Source organism: Ceratotherium simum, chromosome 10 (genome assembly GCF_057802395.1).
Source record: "Ceratotherium simum simum isolate JZ-2026a chromosome 10, ASM5780239v1, whole genome shotgun sequence".
Taxonomy (NCBI): Eukaryota; Metazoa; Chordata; class Mammalia; order Perissodactyla; family Rhinocerotidae; genus Ceratotherium; species Ceratotherium simum.
This window is the reverse complement of record NC_141909.1, coordinates 62,204,516-62,229,690: the sequence shown is the minus strand read 5'-3', so window position 1 is coordinate 62,229,690 and position 25,175 is coordinate 62,204,516. Positions and strand designations below refer to the sequence as shown.

General features: G+C 41.9%; 1 protein-coding gene across 1 annotated transcript in view; it reads left to right on the top strand.

The window, feature by feature from the left end:
- Positions 1-25,175, top strand: part of LOC101405522 (guanylate cyclase soluble subunit beta-2-like) — a 70,725-nt gene that overhangs the window by 34,541 nt on the left and 11,009 nt on the right. Inside the window, 12 exon segments of the mRNA XM_087435745.1 lie at positions 1,114-1,213; positions 2,102-2,298; positions 3,254-3,365; positions 5,030-5,133; positions 6,641-6,656; positions 6,659-6,856; positions 10,495-10,815; positions 13,851-13,999; positions 14,561-14,594; positions 14,597-14,706; positions 20,185-20,339; positions 23,554-23,691. Of these exon segments, the coding sequence (XP_087291871.1) occupies positions 1,114-1,213; positions 2,102-2,298; positions 3,254-3,365; positions 5,030-5,133; positions 6,641-6,656; positions 6,659-6,856; positions 10,495-10,815; positions 13,851-13,999; positions 14,561-14,594; positions 14,597-14,706; positions 20,185-20,339; positions 23,554-23,691 (1,634 nt within the window).

Below are 25,175 nucleotides of genomic sequence, written 5' to 3'. Positions count from 1 at the left end.
AGAATTAAAAGCACACGCTTTGAGAAGTGTCTCTGGAAGTGGCCTAGGCTGCGGGCAAGGAGTAAGGGTGGAGATGGCAGCAGGAGTGTGTGGATGTTCATTTTAGCCCTTCTATACTCTGTTATTCTATTTTTGCTATGTAGGGTTGAGATATAATTTTTTAAAATAACTTTTAATTTCCTGTATCATATGCTTTTTTGTATGTGCTGCCTCTAATCTTCTGTAGATTCAGTCAAGATGTAAACACACGTATATACAAACATATGCATTCTCTATGTATATGCTTTTGGAAAGATAAAATAAATATTTTTTAAAAACTCCAACAAATCTCATTTTAACTAGCAACTGTTCCCTCCCCTTGGAAGAGAGTGCAGATCTGGGAAGGAACCCACATCCTTAATCTCTTCCCTCACTCAGACCAAAAGTCAGGGTGCCAAGCTGCCTATGAATCAAGCAGGGGAGAAAACTCCTTCTCTTAGAGATTCCCCCAGGCAAAGTCTTCATCCTTATTTCCTGGCATGCGTCTACCATGAAATGGTGCCTACTTGAATTGTCAACATTTATTCCTGGAGAAAGATGATCTCTTCTGATGTATCCTTGATTTTCCAAATGTGCAACTTTATACCATGGATGGAATTATGCTTACAGAAGAAGGAATTAACTCTTATCCACTTGCACATTCCTCTGAGCCCCTGATCCTTCTGCGAGTGAAGTTGCTCGTGGTCGCTTGGTCACAGGCCGAGCACAGCAGTCCGCCACCCCTTGGAGTGTGGTAGAAGCAGCACAGCATGGGGGAAAGGCTCGTTTGGGCGTCGAAATGTCATTCCACCATTAATCTGGTCTTGAATCCCCTGAGCCTCGGTTTCGTTCTCTTTAAAGTGGAGATAATAATTGCCACATAGAGTTGGCTAGGGAGTTAGGTACTATATGAAATTCCTTACTATTGTCAGGGGCTGAAACCATGGGAGATTTTATTTATCTGTGATTGGAGCGGCGTTTGGGATATAGTTCTGTGTGATGTAGCGGATAAGTACTGTTGTTTCACAAAGCCTCCAAAACATAATTTAAGCAACTTGCATTCACTGGGAAAAACATATTGTGTCTTTTAATTAGGAGATGAACGGACCACCATTTCCTATGGAGAAAGGAGCAGATGGGAAAATGCTTCTCCATTACTACTTTGATAGAAGTGGTCTGTGCCACATTGTACCAGGTATGGGGATGGCTTAACCAGTTCCAGAGCTGTGAGGCCTCTGCAGTAAGGATAGCTTTCTCCACAAATTCTCCAGGATGGCTAACTGCCAGTTGTGGGTGGGAAGTTAGAGCTCCATCTCTTCTATAGTCGGACTCTTTGCCATCTTGACCATTACTCCCACAGTTCTGAACCTTTAAAAGAAGCTTCCAGAGTGCCAAAAGAAGGAATAATTTCATTTTTATTTCAACATTTAAAATTATGTGGATTTTTACATAGTTGTGATAATTCTGCATATATTAGTTTATATTGACTTTTTTTTGGTATTCAGCATTATAGAAAAAGCATCCTTCCACGTTTTCACATAGACTTTAAAACCACCATCTTCAATAGCTGAGTGATACTCCATATTGTAATTAGCTAGTCCCCTGTTGTTGAACTTTTAGTTGATACTACTCTTTTGCTATTATAAACAGTGCTGTGATGAACCTCTTCATTAGTGCTTTTCCCATGCTTTATTTTATAACCCTGGGCGACTCCCAGAGGAACATAAAACACCATTTTAATGCTTTTACAACTGAATTTTGCCTCCCTTATCTCCAGAGTGTGTTTAATGGGTTAAATGCCTTCCTGAAATAAACAAACAAATGAATAGGTGCTGATCTAGAAATTAGAGTGGCAGGGATGTATTTGGTATCCAGCCATGTATAACTTCAATCTCTGCCTGTAAGTTATTTTATTTTCTAATTTTATTAGTGTTTCATATGCTGCCTGTCTTGATGCAGGCCTGGGCATGGTGAACTCTGGAATAGTCATCAGAAGTTGTATAATTTGATTATTTTATGATTTTTACTGACACAACTGCCTTCTGCCATCCCTCACTGCCAGGTGTCCTTCTGCTTATTGCAGGTATCATTGAGGCTGTGGCCAAAGACTTCTTCAACTTTGAAGTGACCATGGACATCCTTGACATTAATAAGGAAGAGGAGAGGACAGGGAAGAAGGAGCATGTTGTATTTCTGATTGTGCAGAAGTCTCCCAGACAGATGAGAAGGGCAAAGCCAAACAGGTCACAAGATAGTCAGGACATCCAGAGAGACCAAGAGGTACTGGGTTTGCTATGTCTTCAAAAAGCATAATCCTTCCTAGTGGGGGAATCAACTGGACCTTCTAACAGTGGAGTCAGGCAGGGTTTCTCAATCTCCACACTATTCACATTTTGGACCAGATAATTCTTTGTTGTGATGGGCTGCCCTGTGCATTATAGGATGTTTAGCATCATCCTCTAGATCTCTACCCAGTAGATGCTAGTAGCCCCAATTGTGGCCATCAAAAATGTCTCCAGGTATTGCTAAGTGTCCCCAGGGTGGGGGTACAGGACAAAATCACTCCTAGTTGATAACCACTGGGTTAAGGTAAGCTGTATATACATTGAGAGGCTTTTTGGAGTGTACCTCAGCCTGGAAGATTTTCACCTATAAAAATATCAATATAAAGGGCCTGAAATTTGGGTCTGGTGGCTTATTTTGCAATCCTCCTAAAATAAATTGACCTTTCAAGTCCTTAGTGCCTACTTCTGCGGCTGAGGCCAGTCAGGGGTCTGGAGTCAGCTCATGATCCTGTGATTGGCTGCCTCAATTACAACTCGTGGAGGGAGCATTATCTGTTTAAGTATCACATATATTAGGCGCACAGCTCTCCTGTCACATAGCTTGTACAAATATCCAGATAAGTCTGTGATTCCTGGAGCACACAGTGTTTATATCTTAGAGCATTCAAAGTCCACTTCAGATCTGTTCACTGTAGAATCTTCAACCACAGGAAGAGATGATCATGTGTGATTTTCCTGCCAGCCCCCTCTTGAGATTTTGTAAAAAGTTCTTGCTGCCTTGATAGAGAAACAACATGAGGATTAATTAGTTAAAAATTTGGGGGCTTACGAGGTCTTGGTAGAATTGACCTCACAAGCCCTCACTGTTCCTCTGGCCTCACAGCAAAGGGGGCTTATGCATCTCCAGTCACATGACCAGACATGGATGCTTCTTTCCCTGCCATCTTCAGGCCCTGGAGGCAGCTTTCCTTAGGATGAAGGAGAAATATTTGAGTGTCACTCTTTGCCCTGTGAGGAAATCCTGCTGGGAGGTTGTGAGAAGTACGGTCATGTTTGGAAAAGGTGAGTGGGCTATTCTCCCGACCTCGGCTTTCAGAGCAGAATGACTGCTTGGTGAACACAGATGGGCAAAGTCGTCTATGATTATGATGTCGCTGATTTCTGCAGAGCTTGGGTTTGGCAGGCATGGTTTTTAACTTTAACATGTCAGACTCTATTTCGCCTTCCTTTGCCCCTTCTATTTGTGCTGGGTGACATGGAGACACAATCTTTCCCGTAATCAGGGAGAGCCACTAGAGAAAGGACTGGAGTTGGTGATGTGTTGAAGACAATGAGGATGAGGATGAGTACTGATATATTATCAAGGACAAGGAAGCTCCTCATTGCTCCTCAGGCCTTCTGCACTGGGATGCATTTCTGGCCTAGAAGTATGTGGATAATAACTATAGTGTCCAGTAGTGCAAAAGACACTGGACCAAGAGCCAAGAAAGCAGACTTCTGGCTCTGTCCCTGAGGAGCTGTGTGACCTTGGACAAGGTCCTCCATCCTCAGACGAAAAGTCCTCCATCTTCAGATGAAATTTTCAGATGCCTGAAAAATGAAGGCAGTAGGTTCTCTAATGGTGGTCTAGAGGCTAACATTCGGCCCTCTCACCACCCACCATGACCTGGGTTCATTTCCCCGTCAGGGAATCACACCCCACGACTGTCAGTTGTCATATTATGGTGGCTGCATGTGGCTGTGATACCGAAAGCTATGCCACCGATATTTCAAATACCAGCAGGGTCACTCATGGTGGACAGGTCTCAGTGGAGCTTTCAGACTAAGGCAGACTAGGAAAAAGGACCTGGCAAACCACTTCCAAAAAAAGTTGGCCATGAAAACCCTATGAATAGCAGCAGAGTATTGTCTGATATAGCACCAGAAGGTGAGAGCATGGCGCAAAAAGATTGGGAAGGGTTCCACTCTGCTGTACACAGGGTCACTAGGAGTCAGAATCCACTCAATGACACTAACAGTGAAGGTGCCCCTGTTGCACTGAGCTGGTCTTATGATCAGCACCTAACACCTGAGTCAGAATAAAGGCTCCGAACCATGGGGAGAAGAGAGCTAGAGTGCTCCTTATCATGTCCCCAAGGGTCATGATGACATGCATCTGGGAGAAGCGCTGCAGGGCTCAAAGGCTGCGTATTAAGTCCCTCAAGCCATGGCAAGTGAGTCAAACACGCAATTGACATCCTTTGTCTGGGAGATTTTCATATCAAAAAGGCTCCATTTCGAATCTCTACCCCTTGCCAAATAGGGCTGTTGGTTAAATTTTCACGTGCCACCCAAAACTGTCAATCTAAAAAGCTCCATGGCAAATGTCCCTGACGCTGGGCTGGGCGCACACACTCTGCTCTGCTGGCTCATTGTCTGGCTGTCACCGTTTCAATGCCGACTCTGTTTTCATGGCGAGACGTACTCAATTGGCCCAGAAACTCTTCAGCGGCGGGCAGAAACTTGGCAGGGGGCAGGGGGCTTCTCAACCTGGTAGCAAGTTTTCTGTTTGTTTTAATTTGGAAGAAGAATTGCCGTGGCCATCTGGAGATGCTGAGGGAGCCCATGCTGAAAAGCAAGAACTGCACTTTGCCTGTGAAACATTTAAGATGCTATCCCAAGCTCTGCTCTGGGCCAGGTTGGTGGCGCCAGTGGCCTGTGAACAGACTCTCTTTTTCTACATCCAGGGCATCTCATGGACACTTTTGTGCCTATTTATCCCAAGCGGCTCTGGATTGAAGAGAAGACGTTCTGCAATGCTTTTCCTTTCCACATTTTTTTTGATGAATCAGTAAGAGGCCCTTTCCCTCTGTAGCTTGGGTTGGGGATAGGCTGGGGAGGGAGTATGGTGCATGGCTTTTATGGCTGGTGGGGGCTTTCAAGTCACCAGGGCTCAGGGACCAGGATTTAGCCTGGCAGGACCATTGACTTCCTTTCCATTGTGACATCCTCTAGAAATCAGGATGCAGGATCTTCTTGATAGGTATGGAAGGAAGCTGTGCCAAGGGATTTGGATTAGTGAGTGCATGAGAAAGTTTGCCATTAGAGAAAAAGGAAGTGACACTTAAATTTACTACACCAAGAGAAGAAAGAACACAGTCGGTAGCAGTGGCAGGGTGGAATTCTCAACATGACCACTTGTTATCCTTGTGGCCACCATGGATGTCTCAGTTCCACCAAGCTTCACTTTCCGCATCTTGGAGGCGGGGGATACGTCTGTACCAACTCATGCCACTGTTCTGTGGGAGGTGTGAGGATGACCGGTAATGGATAACGTTGGGTCCTTATCGATTTCCTTGGATAAAATATATGTCAACTAAATTGATTATAAACTTGTTTAAAGGGCAATTAGGCAAAGTAAATTTGGTCCAAAAAAATCAGTTAAAATGCCTTCAGCCATCGTGATTTTCTCTGATATTTATTTCAACGCATAGACATGTTGAATCATCATCTACCAGTGGACTGCTGGATACAGATTCTATGACATTTACTCATTTAAGGGTCATCTCTGCTTGCAAAGCATTGATCTAACTGGGGAAATAAACACCCCTATAAGAAACAAGTAGGGAATTATAAAGCAATGTACCCCAGCTTTTCCCCAATGCCATGAGGATATTATTATTATTATTGCTACTACTACTATTTTAAATTCTAATCTACTTAAAAACCTCCCTTTCTTTTTCAGTTTTGGGCATAGAATGAGAGAAAACTTAATGATGCTTATTCCATAAGGTCAGGTTGATTCTGCAGGCTAACAAAGTCCCCGTGGTTAGTGAAGTTAAGTATTCCTGGACAGCCTGTGCTGGTATTGGACGTTTTACGTAAAGGATCCTCATTTTGCTTCTTCCTTCTGTGTGTTCCATGGAGACAGCAGGTGTCTCTCCACCTCCATGATGGACTCCTTCACCCAGGCCTGGGTGTCAGATCCAATGTTACAGAACTTGCTAGTTTCTTTATTAATTAATTCTAAAGAGACGGAGACAGAGACAGTGACAGAAAGACAGAGAGACCTCACAGAGCTAGGGAAACACTATTAGCTCAATTGAGAGCTTTAACCTCTGTTTCTGGTTAGTCAGAGACACACTTTCGAGCATTCCCTCACTGTTCTTTTCTCTTTCAGAGATTAGCTGCAGATTTAACTTTTAAAATAAATTTATTACTTCTCTGGTGTTTGTTCCACTACTGACCCCTTCCCCCCAGTGAGTCAAAAGGCATGGCCAGAATGACACTTCTAAGAGAAAGTTTGCAGTGCAGGTTGCTCTCTATGCCCTAGTCTTACATCTGTCCTCTGTGGATAGCTGAGGGTCAAGCAAGCTGAGTGGATATTCAGAAGTATGTCCCAGGACTCCAAACCCAGAAGATTCGATTGGATGAATATTTCTCCATCATTCATCCCCAAGTTACCTTCAACATTTTCAGCACCTGCAAATTTACCAACAGTCAATTTGTCCTGAAGGCACAAAGGGAAATGACGCCTGAAGCATGAAAAAGTCTACCCACCCTCAAACTCTGAGGTAGTAACTCACCCCTTCCCCACTGCTCTCTGCTGTTTGGGAGACTGGTCAGAAAGGAGAGAGGCAGAGTTTTCCAATTTCCTCCCTCAAAAAAGTTGGATAAAAAGGCTGGCCCGATGGCCTAGTGGTTAAGTTCGGTGTGCTCCGCTTCAGTGGCCCGGGTTTGGTTCCTGGGCGTGGACCTACACCACTCGTCTGTGGCCATGCTGTGACAGTGACCCACATATAAAATAGCGGAAGACTGGCAACAGATGTTAGCTCAGGGCAAATCTTCCTTAGAGAAAAAAAAGTTGGATAAAAAGTGGGGCAAAGACTACATTGAGATCAGTTGTTTTTTCTGACATTTCCATTTGGCCCAATCTGTAAACAATATATTTTATTTCCACCCATTTCTGGTTTAGACATAAATGAACTCTAATTATACATATATTATATTATAAATATAATATATATGTGTATGTATACATATATATGCACAATTATAAAGTTCTGGTCTCTGTTACCAAAATTTTCAGAATGTATGTGGTACTATTTGTATTAATTTAATGTCTGTCTTTTAGATAGTAACATGATCATGTGACCTACTGTTAATAGGGCACACATTTTGTTTTCATTTTTGTTTCAATTGTGGTAAAATTTACGTAACCTAAACTTTTTATCATTTTAACCACTTTTGAATGCACAGTTCAGTGGTGTTAAGTACATTCACTTATTTAATGGTTGTTGTACAACCATCATCACCATCCATCTCCAGAACATTTTTCATCTTGCAAAACTGAAACTCTGTACCCATTAAACAACAACTCTCCATTTCCCTCTCCCCCCAGCCCCTGACAACCACCTTCTACTTTCTGTCTGAGTGTGACTACTCTAGCTTCCTCATATTAGTAGGATCATACAATTTTTGTCCTTTTGTGATGGGCTACTTTACTTAGCATAATGTCTTCAGGGTTCACCAATGTGGTAGCATGTGTCAGGATTTCTGTCCTTTTTAAGGCTGAATTATTATTATATTATTATAATTATATTATTCCATTGCCTTTGCTTATCCATTCATCTGTTGATGGATTTTTGAGTTACTTCTACTTTTTGGCTATTGTGAATTATGGGTGTACAAATGTCTCTTCAAGTCCCTACTTTCAATTCATTTTAGTATATATCCAAAAGTGGAATTGCGGGATCATATGGTAATTCTATTTTTAATTTGTTCGGGAATTGCCATACTGTTTTCCAAAGCTGCTATACCATTTTACATTCCTATCAGCAGTGCTCAAGTATCCCAATTTCTTCACATTTTCTGGGACACTTGTTATCTTCTGGGTTTTTTTTTTTTTTTTTTTTGGATAATTTCTATTCTAATGGGTTTTAAGTGATATCTCATTATGGTTTTAATATTCATTTCCCTAATCTTTAGTGATGTTGAGCATTTTTTTTGTGTGCTTATTAGCCATTTGTATATATTCTTTGGAGAAATGTCTATTCAAGTCCTTTGCTCATTTTTTAATCAGTTTTTTTCATTGTTGTTGATTTGTAGGAGTTCTTCCTATATTCTAGATACTAATCCCTTTTCAGAAATATGATTTGCAAATATTTTCTCTCACTCTATGGGTTGCCTTTTCACTCTGTTGATTGTGTCCTTTGATGTACAGAAGTTTTAAATTTTGATGTAATCTAATTTATCTATTTTTTCTTTTATTGCCTGTGCTTTTGGTGTCAAATCTAAGAAATCATTGCCAAATTCAATGTCATGAAGGTTTTTTCCTATGTTTTCTTCTGAGAGTTTTTATAGTTTTAACTCTTACATTTAGGTCTTTGATCCATTTTGAGTTAATTTATGTGTATATGTAATGGGGCACGCATTTTGAGCGGTCTTTTCTACTAGACTGACGATTAGGTGTGCTAGGCATAAACACAGGCAGAGCTGTGGTGACATCCGAGAGGAACCCCAAATGAGTCGTAGAGTGGAGTGATGGGAGATGAGGCTGGCAAGATGAGGATTTGAGCTCTGTTGTGCAATTACAAACATTTATAGGTGTCTACCATGAACAGATTTGAGGTTTCGATCTTGATCAATCTGGAGTCATGTGGTAGATGGACCAGAGAAAGTGGAGGCTGGGAGGCCAGGTAGAGGCTGCCACTGAAGAGCAGGTGAGAAGCTTTAAAGTGCTGAATGCACTCAGGCAGTGGCGCTGGGGTGGTGACCAGGGCATAGAGTCACAGGATAATTAAGGCAGAAATTGGTAACCAGATGTAGGGGTTGAAGAATAGAAAGACTATTTGGGATAATTATTAACTTTCTTGCTTGGGTAGCTGGGTGTTATGAACTGAGAAAAGACATGATGTAATCTCCTTGAGGGCAGGAACTTCTGTCAGTCTGAGTCACTGCTATATCCTCCAAGTCTGAAAGAGTGTGCCTGGCTCCTCCTAGGGACTAAGTACGAGTGTGATGAAAGAATTAACAAAGAAAGAGAAGATTTGCCGAGAGAATTGAAGGTGAGTTCAATTGTATACATTCATGTATAAATACGTAATACGTAATTTAAAAAAAGTCACTGTTGATGGGAATGTAAATTGTCACAATCATTCTGGAGGGCAATTTGGCAATATGTATCAAAAGACTTAAAAGTGACCATATTCTTTGTCTAAGTAATTCCATGTCTAAGAATAGATCCTTTAACAAAATAGCCATGATTATACACTTTCCTCAAGGTTGTTCATTGCAATGTTGTCTATGGAGTGATAAATTAGATGTAATATAATCAATGCTAGCTTATTGCTTAAACATAATATAGTATAACCAATGTAGCCAGCAAAAATGTGATGCATATCTATATTTAATACTATGGAAGAATATCTATTATATATTTTAAGTGAAAAATTCAGATTACAAAAATAAGATGCGAGATAACCCCACTTTTTGGTAATAAAAACATACACTCCAAAATATTAACAATGATTATCTATGTGGTGTGATTATGGGTGATTTTTATTATTTTATTCCACTTTTTTCTTTTTTGCAATGAATGTGTATTAATTTTATAATAAAATAATGAACATATCTATTTTTAAAGAAATAAGCATCCTAAGTCCGGGAAGCAAGGTTTCCTCTGGAAATTCAGATTCCTTGTCAGCGTGGTATAGGATACAGTAGTGGAATGCTAAAAGAGAAGAATATCAAGACAGAACCCTGGGGAACACCAGCGTTTAAGGAATGAACAAAAAACCCCAAAGGAGTAACTGAAAGAAGAAGGAGAAATCTCAGGGAGAAAGTAGTGTGAGGGAAGTGCCCAGAAACAAGATTTCAGGGAGGAGAGTCTACATAACACCATCAAATGGCGGGAGGGCTGAGTAAGGAAAAGGCTGACAGGCTTGTGTTGGAGGAGGTAGTTTGGAGACCATGGACGGGAGCCACTTCAAAGTAAGAATAGCAGCTGTGGAGAGAGCCGTTGTGGGGAGAGAGGGAGATGAGTGAGTGGAGACAGAAAGCATGGATAACTTTCATGAAATGTGGCTAAAAGGGAAGGACCGAGACTGTGTAGTGGATAGAAAGGCATACTGTGTGGGTGATGATCTGGCCAGTGATATCATCTCCTGTTGGTGACATGCTGTATTGTCACGTTTCTCTCCGTGGTGGGAAGGCCAGATGATCTGGGTGGAGCCCATGCGGTGCATGAGATACATGTGCTCCCCGAAGCTCCACGGCCTGCAGGAGCTGGAGGAGCGCAAGATGCGTCTTTCTGACATCGCCCCCCACGACACCACCAGGGATCTCATCCTCCTGAACCAGCAGCGACTGGCTGAGATTGAGCTGTCCAACCAGCTGGAGAGGAAGAAGGAGGAGCTGTGGATCCTCTCCAAGCACTTGGCCATAGAAAAGAAGAAAACAGAGACCTTGCTTTATGCCATGCTGCCTGAACAAGTGGCCAACCAGCTGAAGGAGGGCAAAAAGGTCGCTGCAGGTAAGGCATTCCTTTCCCTTCACAGAGAATTCTGAGCAGGAGGCAGTGCACCTTAATGGTTAGGGCCACAGGCTCTGAAACCAGACAAATCTGGGTTTGGATTCTGGCTCTGGCTCTTGTTAGCAACATGTTCTTTGGCTAATTACTTAAGCTGTATATCCTTAGTTTTCTTCTCTCTACACTGAGAATAATAAAAATGATACAGGAGTGAAATATGGATTAAATAAAAATGCCTGTCATCTACACACACATATATTCCATCCTCTAAGAGTTTAAAGCTGTATCTTGAGATTGGCCTCTTTGCTCAGTGACCATGAATAGGGTTCTTCACTATAACTGGAAATGATACACCCACACATTAAATAAATCATGTGTGCCTCTAAGGACCATTTTGGGAGAGCAAAATATTTCTGGAGGGAAGAATGCCATGTTTACTCTCAACTCACTTTCCATTTGTCATGGTGAGTGTCCATTCACCAGACAGCCATGGTGAACTCAGTGCCAGGGTACTGTCCCAGGACTTGGGGACCCACAGGAGTCCATCGTCTTGTGGGTTTGACAGATATATACAGAGTAAATTAATGGGGGTGGAGGTGGACAAAGGAAAGGAAACTCATGTGCAATACTTGCCTTAAGGAGCAAGTATTGTTCCAGGATCTGAGTTAGACATTTTACATACGCTATTTCATTTAATTTTCTGAACATTTCTATGAGGGAGATGTTCTTATCCATAACAGCTGAGCAAATTTGCATTCACTTTAGTTTATGAGTAAAAAGCTGGGAAACCAATCAGAGTCCATCTAACTCCAAAATTCATACTCTTTCTACCACAGAAGGTGCTGCGGAAACACAGATGACAGGGAAATTAATAACAAATGTCAGAGGAGAAAGAGATGGGGCAGGGTGAGGCTGTGAAAGCTTATATAAAGTGTATGCTCTTGAGTTGGGCCTTGAGCCTGAATTTCAGCAAAATAAGAAGGCAAAGGATTTCAGGAGAAGGGGAGGACAAGAACAAAGGTGAGGCAGCATGAAGATAAACACTGCAGTGCACTGTCCCTGTGCACTGTGCAGTGCACAGTGCACTGTGTACATGGCAAAGCGGTACCCGTTGAGGCCGGACGGATAGGATGAGGCTCCGGTCATAAGTGATGAATCTGAATGATCATGGAAAGGGAAATTGTCTTTTATTTTAGATGTAGGGATTCATTGAAGTTTTTTTTTCTTATAATGGAAGGATGTGATTAGCTTTATAAATATGATTTTGGCTGCAGTGTAGTGAATGCATGTAGTGAACTGCACTCAAGTGCAGTTGAGTGATGGTCAACTCCTGAATTAAGGCAGCACAAGTAGGAATCAGCAGCATCTCATAAGTGATAAGATGGGAAGGTAAGAGATAGGAGTCAGTGATGAGTGTGAGGTTTCTAGTGTAGAAAGATGTGATGCTTTATCCTAAGACAGAACCAGAAAGAACAGCCTTGAGGGCAGGGTGGTAAGGTCAGTTTCAGAAATGTTGGGTTTGAAATGCCTGTGGAATACTCCACATAGCATGACCAATAGGTAGTTAGGAATTGTAGGGAGAGCTCAATGGAAAGTTCTAGGATAGAGCTATCGATCTGGGAGTTATTGCAGTGTGGGTGGTGGTTAATCATAGACTCCATAAATGATGAATACGATCACCTAGAGGGCATGAGGTGAGAAGAGAAGAGGGTTGGGTATTGAACCTTAGGGAACATCTATTATTTAATAAGGGAAAAAAGCCAGTGAAACAAGGAGATCAGAAAAGTAGGAAGAATATAAAGAGAGAATGGTGAGCCAGCCAAAGGGAAGAGAAAGTTACACAAAGGGGAGATTATTACCAGAGGTATTAATAATACAGAAGGCACCCAGCTGTGTTCAGAGTCATCCATTCAGTTGTTCAACAAGTAGTTATTGAGCACCTACTTCATGCCAGGCTTTGCTCTAGATGGTGGGGATACAGCAGAGATCACAACATCCTTCCATCTCATGGAGCTTATATTTCAATGGGGAGATAGACAATAACCAAATAAACAATCTCATATAAAATATCATGCCACAAATGTCTTACGGGGTGGAGGGCAGCAATTAGGCTAAGAGGATGGAGATCTAGGGACTGTTATTGTAGATAGAGTGGTCAGGACAGTTCTCACTGAGGTGGTTACATTTGAGATGTGAGAGACAGAGCCTCGTGGATATTTGAGAAAAGAATGTGTCAGGCAGAGGAAACAGCAGGTGCTGAGGCCCTCAGCAGGAGACACTTAACATGCTGGAAAGACCCCAAGGAGGCCAGTGTGGCCAGAGTGGAGTGAGCCAGAGGGAGTGTGGGGACATGAGGTCAGAGGTGGTGTGAACAGAGGGGGCCCCTTATAGGCAATGGTAAGGATTTTGTGTTTTATTCTAAGTGTGATAGAAGTCGTAGAAAATTTGAGGCAGAGGAGGCAGAGATCTGACTTAAACAGATCATCTGGCTGCTATATGGAAATTAGCAACAGTGGGGGCAAGAGTGGAAGCGGCCAGATGAGTTAGCAGGACATATGGATGATATGGCGGCTTGCCCCCTGTGCAGAGATAGGGAATTCACCACTATCATGACAGTGACCAGTCTCTGTCAGTCTCTGCCCTGGGTCTCCTGTAGCTCAGGCTCTGCCTTGGCCCACCGGCCAGGGGCTTCTCTGTAAGCCAGTGCCCACCCAACCCGTTTCTGTCATCCCACAGCACTTGTCACATCTTAGTGAGTATTTGTTTACTCCTCTGTCTCCTCCTCTAGACTGGGAACTCCTGAAGAGTGGGGGCCCTGTCTGCTTAATGTTATATGATTCTCCCAGCATGATGACTAGCTCACAGCAGACACTCAATAAATGTCTGTTGGATGAATGGTGAGTGGTGAATGGCATCTGGCTCCTTATCCCCAAGGCACAGTCAGATTTGGTTCCCAAGGGGCACTTGAATTCAAAATTCATAGAATTATTATTCTATATCCTTGGCTATCACTGATACCTGGTTTCTGTTCTCTGCAGGAGAATTTAAAACCTGCACAATCCTTTCTAGTGATGTGGTGACATGTACTAACATCTGTGCTGCCTGTGAACCTATCCAAATAGTGAACATGCTGAATTCAATGTACTCCAAGTTTGACAGATTACCCAGTCTCCACGAGGTCTACAAAGCAAGTGTTTGTGTACCATGGGGTGTCTGTTACAGTGTGCTCAGGCAGGGCAGGCACTCGGTTATAGGCCTTTCTTTGCCTCTCTGTTCACTGGTCTGGGGTTTGGTGTGGATGGGAGTGGGGTGAAGAAGAAGAGCTAAAAGGGAATTGGAGGTATTTCAGGAATTTTAGTTTTTTAGGAATCTTTTGATAATACCCAGGGCTAAGAGGCCTTTGAGGAGCAAACACTGTTTCTCCAGGGAATGGTTCTCCCTTCTTAAATTTCATCGGCATCTATTGCAAATAATATACATCTAATACATAGTATCATATGACTACCCCAGGAGCTCATCTTCTCTAGGATGTTTCCACCAAAAACAGAAGGCCTTTTTTCTCTCTCTTCGTTGTTTTCTGAGCCATTTTTCTTCTCACCTCCTTCCTCACACTCCTCATACCCCTAGCAAATAATCAACAACTTTAATATGGTCCTTCTGACAATGTGCAGAAAAATGACAAAAATATTTGGTAATATGTTTCATGCGTTAAGGAAACTCTCTGAATACCCTTCTTTTTCCCTTCCAGGTGGAAACAATAGGAGACGCTCATATGGTGGTAGGGATGTCCCAGTACCTATTGGAAGCCATGCTCCTAGAGCAGCTAATTTTGCCTTGGGGATGAGAATTTCTGCAAAAGAAGTGATGCATCCTGTTACTGGAGAGCCCATCCAGGTAAAGAGTAACTGAGTACTTTGCTTAATACCGACCATCTCACACAAAAAAGGAGAATTCTGTTTATTAGACTGCTCTGATGATTACTGGATATGTTACAGTAATTAAAATGGGTAATTTCTCCCAACTCTTTTCCTCTCTTGCATATGTTCCTAAGTAATAGAGATATTAGGATATCATTGTTCCAACTTCTCTCAAATTTTGGAAGAGGCTTTAGAGCTCCAGATTTCCATGTGATTCACTGCAAACTTCCTTTGTCCGTATCTTAGGACAGTGCTGAGCACATCTCCTCATTTACTTTGTAGGGCTCAACCCATCTTGAATTTAAATGAAATTTGAATCTTGAATGAAAAAGCCAGGAATTTTGTAATTCCTGCTTTTTTGTGCAAGCATTTCAACAAGTGGTTCAGGTTTACTAAATAGCCAGCTTTTCCCCACTTAGGGAAATTGTGTATCCAGCATGCCGTCTGACAGGTTCAGAACTCAGGCTGAGGTGTGAAACTGCCTCTAGCCAGCAGGCTAGACACCACGGTGCCATAAGATATTCAGAATAGCTTGCCTTCCGCTATGTGGCCATTAGTGAGACATCTGTTCGCCTTTCTCACAGGATGCTACTCTTCCAAGTATGGAAGTTTGTTCACACTATGAAAGTTGGACAAATTTAAAGATGAAAAGTAGGTGCCCTCTTCTGTCTGCTCAGCAGAACCTAACCATCTTAAGGTAGCTTAGAGCAGTGTCTCTGCCTTTTAAAATCTAATCCCTTCTCTGCTCCTATCAGTCCAATCTTCAAAATGGACTAAATAGCCAACCAAAAATAAATAAAGCCATTGTAAGATGGAATATGATTTTTCCAAATTATAATGCCTATGCAGGAGATTCTAAAAATGTGCTATACCCACCCTCACCACAATGATTTGGAAGCTGAGAAATACTGCAGGTCCTGGTTATTGTGTCCACTGCAGTCTTCTGAGTAAAAGCTGGCTTGAGGTAGTCACAGGAACAACATGTCTACAATACTTGGCTTGTTGTAGACACACAGATACATCTGTTGAGTAAAACCCCCAGTGTAAGAAATTAAACATCAAGATGGGAACTAATGAGAGAGTAGAGATAAGAAGGTCAGATAAGAGATAAGTGTTTCAGTTAAACGACTCTAATGTAAGCCACTGAAGAAAAAATAATTGAAAATATACTGTTGTGTAATTAGAAAGAGTATATGTGTGTGTGTGTGTGTGTGTGAAAGAGGCATAGCAACAGAGATGTAAAGAATGCTACACTAATAAGAACGACATTAAACAATGAATTCCTGGAAACTTTCATGGTGGATTTACCAAGAAGAAAACAGGAAAAAGTGTTATTAATTCTAAGATAAGAATAGGGACGTAGTTAGGAGCATCATTAAATATCCACCAGAAACAGTGTATCATGTGGGTTTATTTAGGGAAGTAGAGGAAAGGACTGGAAACATTTTCTCTCTTAAGAGAATTGTGCTGCCATTTCTACAGTTTTAAAATTAGTACTCTTTGAGATCTTCTGTTATTTCATTCATATAGCCTTTAATATACATTCACTGAGGTCCTACTATACATGAGACAGTATTACTAGGTGATCTGAAGGATTCAGAGAAATAAATGACAGGCTCCTTTTCCTAGAGGAATTTATAATCTTATTTCCGGGAGGATAAAATCTGGCATGAAAATGTGAAACGACAAGTACGTCTGGTTAGAATATAGAAAGCTGCAAGCGACTTTTGTTCCCATACTGGTAGTTTATTAAAAAGCCTGTCAGAGAGCAAAGAAATATAAATGAACTCAATTCTAGAAAGTGACAAGCCCTTTCAAGAGACCTATAGTCTGTGTGCTGTCTAGAAGACACCCATAATTACATTCATCCATAGTAGAGCAGCAGAAGAAGTAATCCATCAGAGGTGAGGGTAAGAAGAAAACAGTATAAATTTTAGTGAACTTTTAATGGCCACCTTGGGGCTGGAATGACAAGTTAGAATCCAAAAGATCCTGTCTTTGATAAGTCCTAGCCACAGAGTCTGTACCCATCTACCAACTCTTTCGCACAGGCCATCACCAAGTGCATGGGGTTATTCAGCCACAGCCTAGGAATAGGGGAGGAGAGCTGAGAGAGCTCTCCAGTCCCTGAGGTATATGGGGCCTTCCCCAAATGCAAGGCAGTGGCCCATGGAAGGGTAGTGTTAGAGTAAAAGAACTGAGAGAAATTCCTCTGAGGTACTCTTGGCTTTTACCAAGAGCACTACAATGACCCTTTTAATTCTGGGGGCAGAGAGAAATCTCCCAAGGTACAGAGAGCCAGGGTGGACTGAGGAGCAAGGAGACTCTCAAAAATCTCACTGTTGGTCTATAAAGCAGAAAGAGATCTCCCACATTTCAGAAAACTGGAGGCTTGGCTGTAAAGCATAGGAGGTTCTCAGACACTTGCTGGCACTCAGATCCCAAACCCAGCTGGAGAGAAAGTCCTGATCTAACCTTCATAATATTCGAAATTAGTGCTGACTGGAACCTAGCAATATCTCTGGAGAAAGCCCAGACCCAATTCAAATACAGATTAATTCACTCGGTCTTCACTTTAGCAGTCTGACAGAAGAAGGGCTATGAACTTTTCTGATGGGTAAATATTATCTACTTCAGTCTCTACTGAACTTTCACAAATACAATTAAATAATTTAAAATATGATATTCAAGAGGAAACAAGAAAATGGTGGTGAGTGTATAGCCAAGAAAAGAAATAGTCAATAGAAGCAGGTCCAAAGATGGTCTAGATGTTGGAATTATCAGACAGACTCTTTAAAATAACTGTGATAAATATTTTAAAGGATCTATTGGAAAAGGGGAACAATAAGTTTGAGCAGATGGGAAGTACACACACACTATATCTTTATCTATCTATTTATCTGTCTGTCTATCTATCTATTTATCTATCTATCTTATGGGAATGAAAACCATGATATCAGGAATCAGAAATAAAAAATTCATTTTATGGGCTTGAAAAAGACTAGACACAGTAGAGGAAAAGATCAGAGATTTTGAAGACAGAGCAATAGAAAATATCCAAACTGAAACACAAAGAAGAAAACAGGGTGAAAAAATAGAACAGAGCATCCTAGATCTGTAGGACAATATCAAATGGACTGCTATATGTGGAACTGAAGTCCTAGAAGGAGAATAGAGTGAGAATGGGTCAGAAGAAATATTTGAAAAGACAATGGTTCAGAATTTTCAGCATTGATGAAGGATATCAACCCACATATCCAAAAGCTTAGCAAATTAAAACAGGATAAGTGCAAAGACAAGCACTTCTAGTCAAATATATCAAGCCCTACTCAGTGCAATAAAGCAAGAAAAAGAAATGTAAAACATAAAGATTAGAAAGGAAGAAGAAAAATGGTCATTATTCACGGACCAAATAATAGTGTAACTAGAAAACCATAACAAACCATAGTAACCTATCGGATCTAATAAGAGAGTTTACCAAGGTTACAAGATACAAGGACAATACATAAAAATTAGTTGAATTTTTACATACTAAGGACAAAAAATTGGAAAATGAAATAAAAACAAACTATTTAAATCTAATTTTAAATCTTGGAAAATAACAAAATTGGATGACTTATACTACCTAATTTTAAGACTTATTCTAAAGCTATGGTAATAAAGACAGGGTGGAACTGGCAGAAAGATAAACAAATAGATCATTGGAGCAATATAGAGTATCCAGAAATTTACTACATATTAAAGGCCAACTGATTTTTGACCAAGGCACCAAATCAATTTGGTGAAGGAAGGAACCTCTTTTTGAGACATGGTTCTGTTACAATTGAATATCCAAACGGAAAATAAAATGTACCTCAAGCCTACCTCACTCCATATACAAAAATTAATTTGCTATGTATCATAGACCTAAACATAAATGCTAGATCATAAAGCTTCTTGAAAGGAAATATAGGAGAATAGCTTTGTGACTTTGGAGTAAGCAATGATTTCTTAGGTAGGACACAAAAAGCACTAACCATGAAAGAAAAAAATTGATAAACTTCATTATTATGAGCCAAATTATGTCTCCCCTGAAATTCATATGTTGATGCTTTAACTCCTAGTACCTCAGAACGTGACTATATTTGGAGATAGGACCTTTAACAGGGTGATTAAGTTAAAATGAGGCTGTTAGAGTAGGTTCTAATCCAATGTGACTGGTGTCCTTATAAGAAAAGGAAATTTGGATACATGAAGAGATACCAGGGATGCACGCACACAGGGAAAAGGCCATGTGAGGACATAGCGAGAAGGCCGCCATCTGCAAGCTGAGGAGAGAGGCCTCAGGAGAAACCAACCCCGCTGACACCTTGATCCTGGACTTCCAGCCTCCAGAACTGTGAGAAAGTAAATTTCTGTTGTTTAAGCTACTCAGTTTTCGGTGTTTTGTTATGGCAGCACTAGCAAACTAATACATTCATCAAAATTTAAAATTTCTACTATTAAAGAAAATGAATATACAAACTCACAGAAGGGGAAAAATATTTGTAGTACATATATATTACATATCCAAATATATATAGAACTCCTATATATTAACAATAAAAGATAACCCAATTTTTAAAATGAACAAAAATCTTGAACAGACTTTTCACAAAAGAAGGTATATGAATGGACAATACGTGCGTGAAAATGTGCTTAAATCATTAGCCATCAGGGAAATGCAACTTAAAGCCACAATGAGATATCACTTCTCACGCACCAGAAGACAAAATGGTGGTGAGAATGTGGAACAACTGGAAGTGTCACATTGCTGATAGGAATGTAAAATGGTTCAAAGACTGGAGAAGTGTTGGGCAAGGTTTTTTGTAACATTAAATATACATCTACCTTGTGACCCGGAAATTCCACTTCTAGGTATTTACCTAAGAAAAATGAAAATGTATGTCTACAAGAAGATCTGTACAAGAATGTTCATAACAGCTCCAAACTGAAAATAACCTAAATGTTCATGAAGAGAAGACCAGATAAATAAATTGTGATATATTCTTATAATAGAATAGTATTCAGCAATAAAAGAATGAACAACTGATACGTACAACAATATGGATGAATCTCAAAAACATTATTTTGGATAAATGAAACCTGATACAAAACAGCATATGCTATATGATTCCATTTATGTGAAGTTCTAGAACAGGCAAATTAACCTTTGGTCAAAGAAATAAGAAAGTGGTTACCTCTGCAGAGAGGGATGGAACTGAACTGGAAAGGGGCACGAGATAATTTTGCAAGGTAATGGAGCTAGTCTATATTATATTTGAATGGTGGCTACACGGATAAATGCCCTTGTGGAAACTCATGGAGCTGAACACTTAAGATCTGTCTTTTTTATTTTATGTAAATTATACTTCAATTTAAAAATAAAAGCAAGAGCATTCGATGGTCCCTTTTCCGTGAGGTTTTCTCTGTACAGATCAGAGTGGGGATCCACAGAGGACCAGTCTTAGCAGGTGTCGTGGGAGACAAGATGCCATGGTACTGCTTGTTTGGTGATGCTGTGAACACAGCTTCTAGGATGGAAAGTCATGGGCTTCCCGACTAAGTGCACCTCAGCCCCACGGCCTACAGGTAGCCATTTCTTTATTCATGCCTTCCTTAGTCCTTTCTCCTTCCAGAACTTACAGAGGGCCTAGCAGCCATGGGATGGGGGTAGTGTAGGAAATCTGTGTTTTTTTCTTCTACGCCACACTAGCTGCCAGAAGACATTGTGTCAGACAATAAATATTGTCGAGCCTCTACTATAAGATAGTTTTTGCTCTTAAGGAGCATATGATCTAGTGCAGGGATCGGCAAATTATAGCCCACAGGCCAAATCCAGTCTGCTGTTTGATTTTGTAAATAAAGTTTTACTAGAACACAGCCATGCTCTTTATTTATATATCATCTATGGCTGCTTTCATGTTACAATGGCAGAGTTGAGTGGTTGTGACAGAGACTGTATGGGCCCCAAAGCTAAAAATATTTACTATCTGGTCTTTTACAAAAAAGTTTGCTGACCCTTGGTCTAGTGGAAGAAGAAAGAAATATTCACAGATCATTATTTTTAAAGTGTGATAAGTACAACGATAAAGATATGCGTAAAACAATACTTATGGGGGCCAGCCCGGTGGCGTAGTGGTTAAGTGTGCGTGCTCTGCTGCTGGCGGCCCGGGGTTCGGATCCCGGGCGTGCACTGACACACCACTTGTCAGGCCATGCCATGGCGGTGTCCCACATAAAGTGGAGGAAGATGGGCACGGATATTAGCCCAGGGCCAGTCTTCCTCAGCAAAAAGAGGGGGATTGGCATAGATGTTAGCTCAGGGCTGATCTTCCTCACAAAAAAAACCAAAAAACAAAACAACAATACTTACGATTTCTTGAGCACTTACAATAGGCCACATTCTGTTCTAAGCTCTTTTACATATGTTAATTCATTTACTGTTGCAACAACTCAGTGAAGATAGACTATTTTTATTCTTATCTACAGGTGAGAAAAAATCAGGTTAATAACTTGCCTCAGGTCACAAGCAGGCTAGGAAAGAAAGAGCCTGGATACAACCTGGAGGACAGGCTCAGAATCTGTACTGAGTTAACCACTGCACTCTCGTGGCTGAGGGAACTATAGTGTGTGTTATGGGAGCCCGGGCAAGGGTGCCTAACTCAGTAAAGAAATTCTTTGTGGAGGAGGAGATTCCTGAGCTAAATGTTGAACAAGGAGTTCCAGAGTAGGATTTAGCCAAAACCGGGGTATTGGGAGTGAAAAACAAGCAGTACAGCACAGATGTAGAATAAGTGCAGAGAACTACAAACAATTTAGCTTTGCTGGAGCAGAAGATAGGAAGCAGAAAGGGGTGAGAGCTGTGTGTGCCCTATCGAAGGGCCAGGACTTACACTGTAGGTGAGGAAGAGAGCCTAAGGAGTGTGAGATCAGAGACAATGCCAAGGTTAGGGTCCTATCTGACACTGATCACTCTAGAGATATTGTAAGGATAGATTTGAGAATCAGGAAATGGGAAAGAGAAGAACTGTTAGGAGTTTGGTTTGAACCAGAACACTTGTCAGTGGAAATTTGGGGGAAAGTAAAATCAGCTAAACTTGGTAATTACTAGAAATGGGGGATGATAAAGAGGGAGGAGCTTTGAATGTCTCCCAGGTCTCCATCCTGGATGACTAGGACCTGAATGGTGATATTGCCAACTGAGATAAGACAAGAGAGATTCCATTCATACGGGCAGATGATGAGTTCTGGACATGTTGAATTCAAAGGAATTGTGGAGCCTCTAAGTTGTGTTGCCATTAAATGGATGGATGAAATTTGGAGTCAAGTTGTTGGTTGGGGATCTAGACTTGGAGTCAGCAACATATAGGTGGTAATTAAGCCATCAGAGTTGATGAGATCACATGGAGAATGATGCAGTGTGAGAAGAACAGTGGAAAGACAACAGAATCCTGCACAGAACTAACATTTAGGTTGCGGTGGGAGGAAGAGGAGCCCATGTAAGAGGAGGAAGAAACAGAAAAAAACCAGAAGAGTTTGGGGTGAGAAGCCCCCTTGTGAATATTTTTATGGAGGAAGAATTGAACAAAAATGTCAAATATAGTAACAAGGACTGAAAAATATTCACCAGAGGTTTTTGGAACGTTATCAGAGCGCTTCTGGTAGAACGGTGGGCATAGACACTGGATTGTGGGTTGAAGGATAAAAGGAAGAGAGTGTTTGTATGGGATTAAAGCAGGAGATAATCAAGTGAGAAGTTGTTTGCTTCTACTTCGGTTGGAAGAGACCTCAGCATGCTAGTAGGCTGAGGGGAGGATGCAAATGGAGAGGAAGCTGAAGATAAGCGGAGGGGGTGGCTGGTGGACCCAGGCCCCGAGGAGGGGGCAAGCGGGCATGAATGGGATGTCCTTGAACAAGACACCTCATCCTCTGAGATTAGGGGAAAGGGTGAGTGTGGTCAATGGGGTGAGAAGTTGCAGGGTCTCACCTATAATGGTTATAATTTTGTAGATAAAGCCACGAAGAAGGAGGCACGGTCAGCAGCTTGAGAGTAGGGGGAGCAGGTGCCAAATGGGGGAACATGAGGAGTGTGGCAAAGGTCTGGAATCTCCATGGAACCAGCCAAGGACAAGGGAAGGCTGATGAAGTGCCAAGACCCAGTTGAGGCAGCTGACCATGAATTTGAAACACTGCTAGTCTGCATGGTTCTGTGGTTTTTCTCCAACATCTCTCAGCTGCCAGTAAATAAATAAACAGGTAAACATTGTATAATTACCCATAGCTCTGTCTCTTTTCATGGTCCCGTCCCTATACTCTTCTTCTTCAGTTCCTTGGCAGCCAGAAATCTTGGAGATTCTTAGGTAGTTAGGATGAGCATGATGACAACTGTAGGGTATATCAGGAGCTTGGGGGAGATGGAAAGAAGAGGGCTGATATGCAAGGAGCCTGCTGTTTCAGAATCATGCAGGGATGGTGCACGCAGAGGCATTGGGGACGTGGTTGTAGAAGTGTGAGGGCTATGGGGATGAGCGCTGTGTTGGAGGAGAAAACGTGGTGACAGGGCACAGGGTTTTGGTGGGTCCCCTGTGCTCTCCCTCTGCCTTTGGCACCCTGTTCAGAATGTCTGAGCTTCATGCCTCTTTGCCCCCCCTCAGCAGGCCCGGGCTGATGTCTTGGAGCCCCTGTCCTCCTGGGTGTCCTGGGTCCCAGACTTCTCCTCTCCCATCATGCTTAACGTTGTGGCCAACTCTCGAGTTACAAACCTTTGGTCTTGGATATCTGGTGCATTTTTTTCTCTGTGCAGAGCCCTGGAAAATCAAGGGTTTGAAATAATTGAAAGGGGTGAAATTGAAGTGAAAGATAAAGTGAAGATGACCACATACTTTCTGATCCAGAACTTGAATGCTTCAGAGGATGAGATCGTGGGGAGACCTCAAACTCTGCTGGATCACAAGGCTGGGTGAAAAAGAGAAGCCTCGTCATTAGTGTTGAATATTTTTTCCACTAACAACTTTGGATGTGTTTAGAGTGGTCCTTGGGTTTGCAGGGTCAACACGGGTGTCATCCCCACCCACCACCAAGCTGCTACCTTCCATTCGGTGAGAGCTTCCGGGGATCAGCTCAACCATTTTGCCCTAAATGCTCTTTTCTTGCCTCCTGGATATTATGACATCCTTGAGCTGGGCTGATGGATCCAGCCTAAAGGGTCCCTCATGCATTCATTTTCAAGATTCTTCCCTGTCCAAGAAAGGGGCTTTTTCCATCAGCTGAGGGGGATGATTTCAGAGTCTCCCCCTGCTCCTCAGCCTCCAAGGAGGCTCCAGAACAGGCTTTCCTCACACACTGGAACCTTCCACCTTCCTCATTTTTTGCCGGCTTCCAAAACTGGGAATCAGTACAAAATCCATGACTCACTCAACTCCAGGAATGACATGAGTGAGTTTAGGGTAAAACAATCTAGTGCTAAGCTGAACCAGGGATCACCATTTGGCGCACAGGGCTCAAAAAAAGCAGCAGCTGGAATCCAACAACAGGGTCTCCGTCAGCGGCAAGGCGGATCCATCCACCCCATGCGGTCAGGGCCCCTTAACAACCACCCTGGTTAATGCTGGGAAATGCTGACCTGAGGGGGAAACCTAGTAGCAGGAGGCAAACCTTTCTGAACCCTTGAAGCAAACTGGAGAAGGAAATGGATTCGTTCTGACAGGAGCTAATCTTTAGCTGCTCCAGAGGCCTGAAAAGGAAAATCTCTAAATCCAGAGGTTCCATGTTTACATAGCTAATACATGCAGGATGTCTCTTTGGGACATGTGAATTATGGTTACTATATTTTAAAGTGGGGTTATCCCAATGAAGAGATGGGTATTTGAAGAACTTTGAAGATTGTTTTCATAGTGCTTTCGTTCTAATATCAGCTCACCTTAGTATCCCGAGACCTGCAATTGTTTTGGGCCACATTTTACTGATGGAGACACTGAGACGGGAAGATCTAAGTGAAAAACTAGAAATAGCTTTGGCTAATAAAGACCACGAGCCACCCTCATTAGAGATTTTGCCCCTGAATTTCTAGGATCTAGGTGCCTCACCCACCATCACTCGCTTCCTCCCACCATGTCCTCCCCACGGTACGGAGAGTTGCTAGAGAGGGGTAAACAAACAGTTTTTCCTTTTCTTTGTTAGAAATAGACAAAGTAAAGAGGGAGGAGGGTGTTTTGTCACTTGATTGTGGGAGAGAGGAAGGCAGAGAGGGAGGCTTTAGCACCAGAACGGGACAGAATCTTGCTCAGAAGGTGTGCCTAGCCCAAACCCAATGCTACTTTCTCCCATTCCCCCTGCAAGGGGTTCCCAAACATTCCAGTTTGAGAAACAGGATTCTGGAACATGGTCTGAGTCAGTAACATCTAATCCACTTTCAGTTCTGAGCTG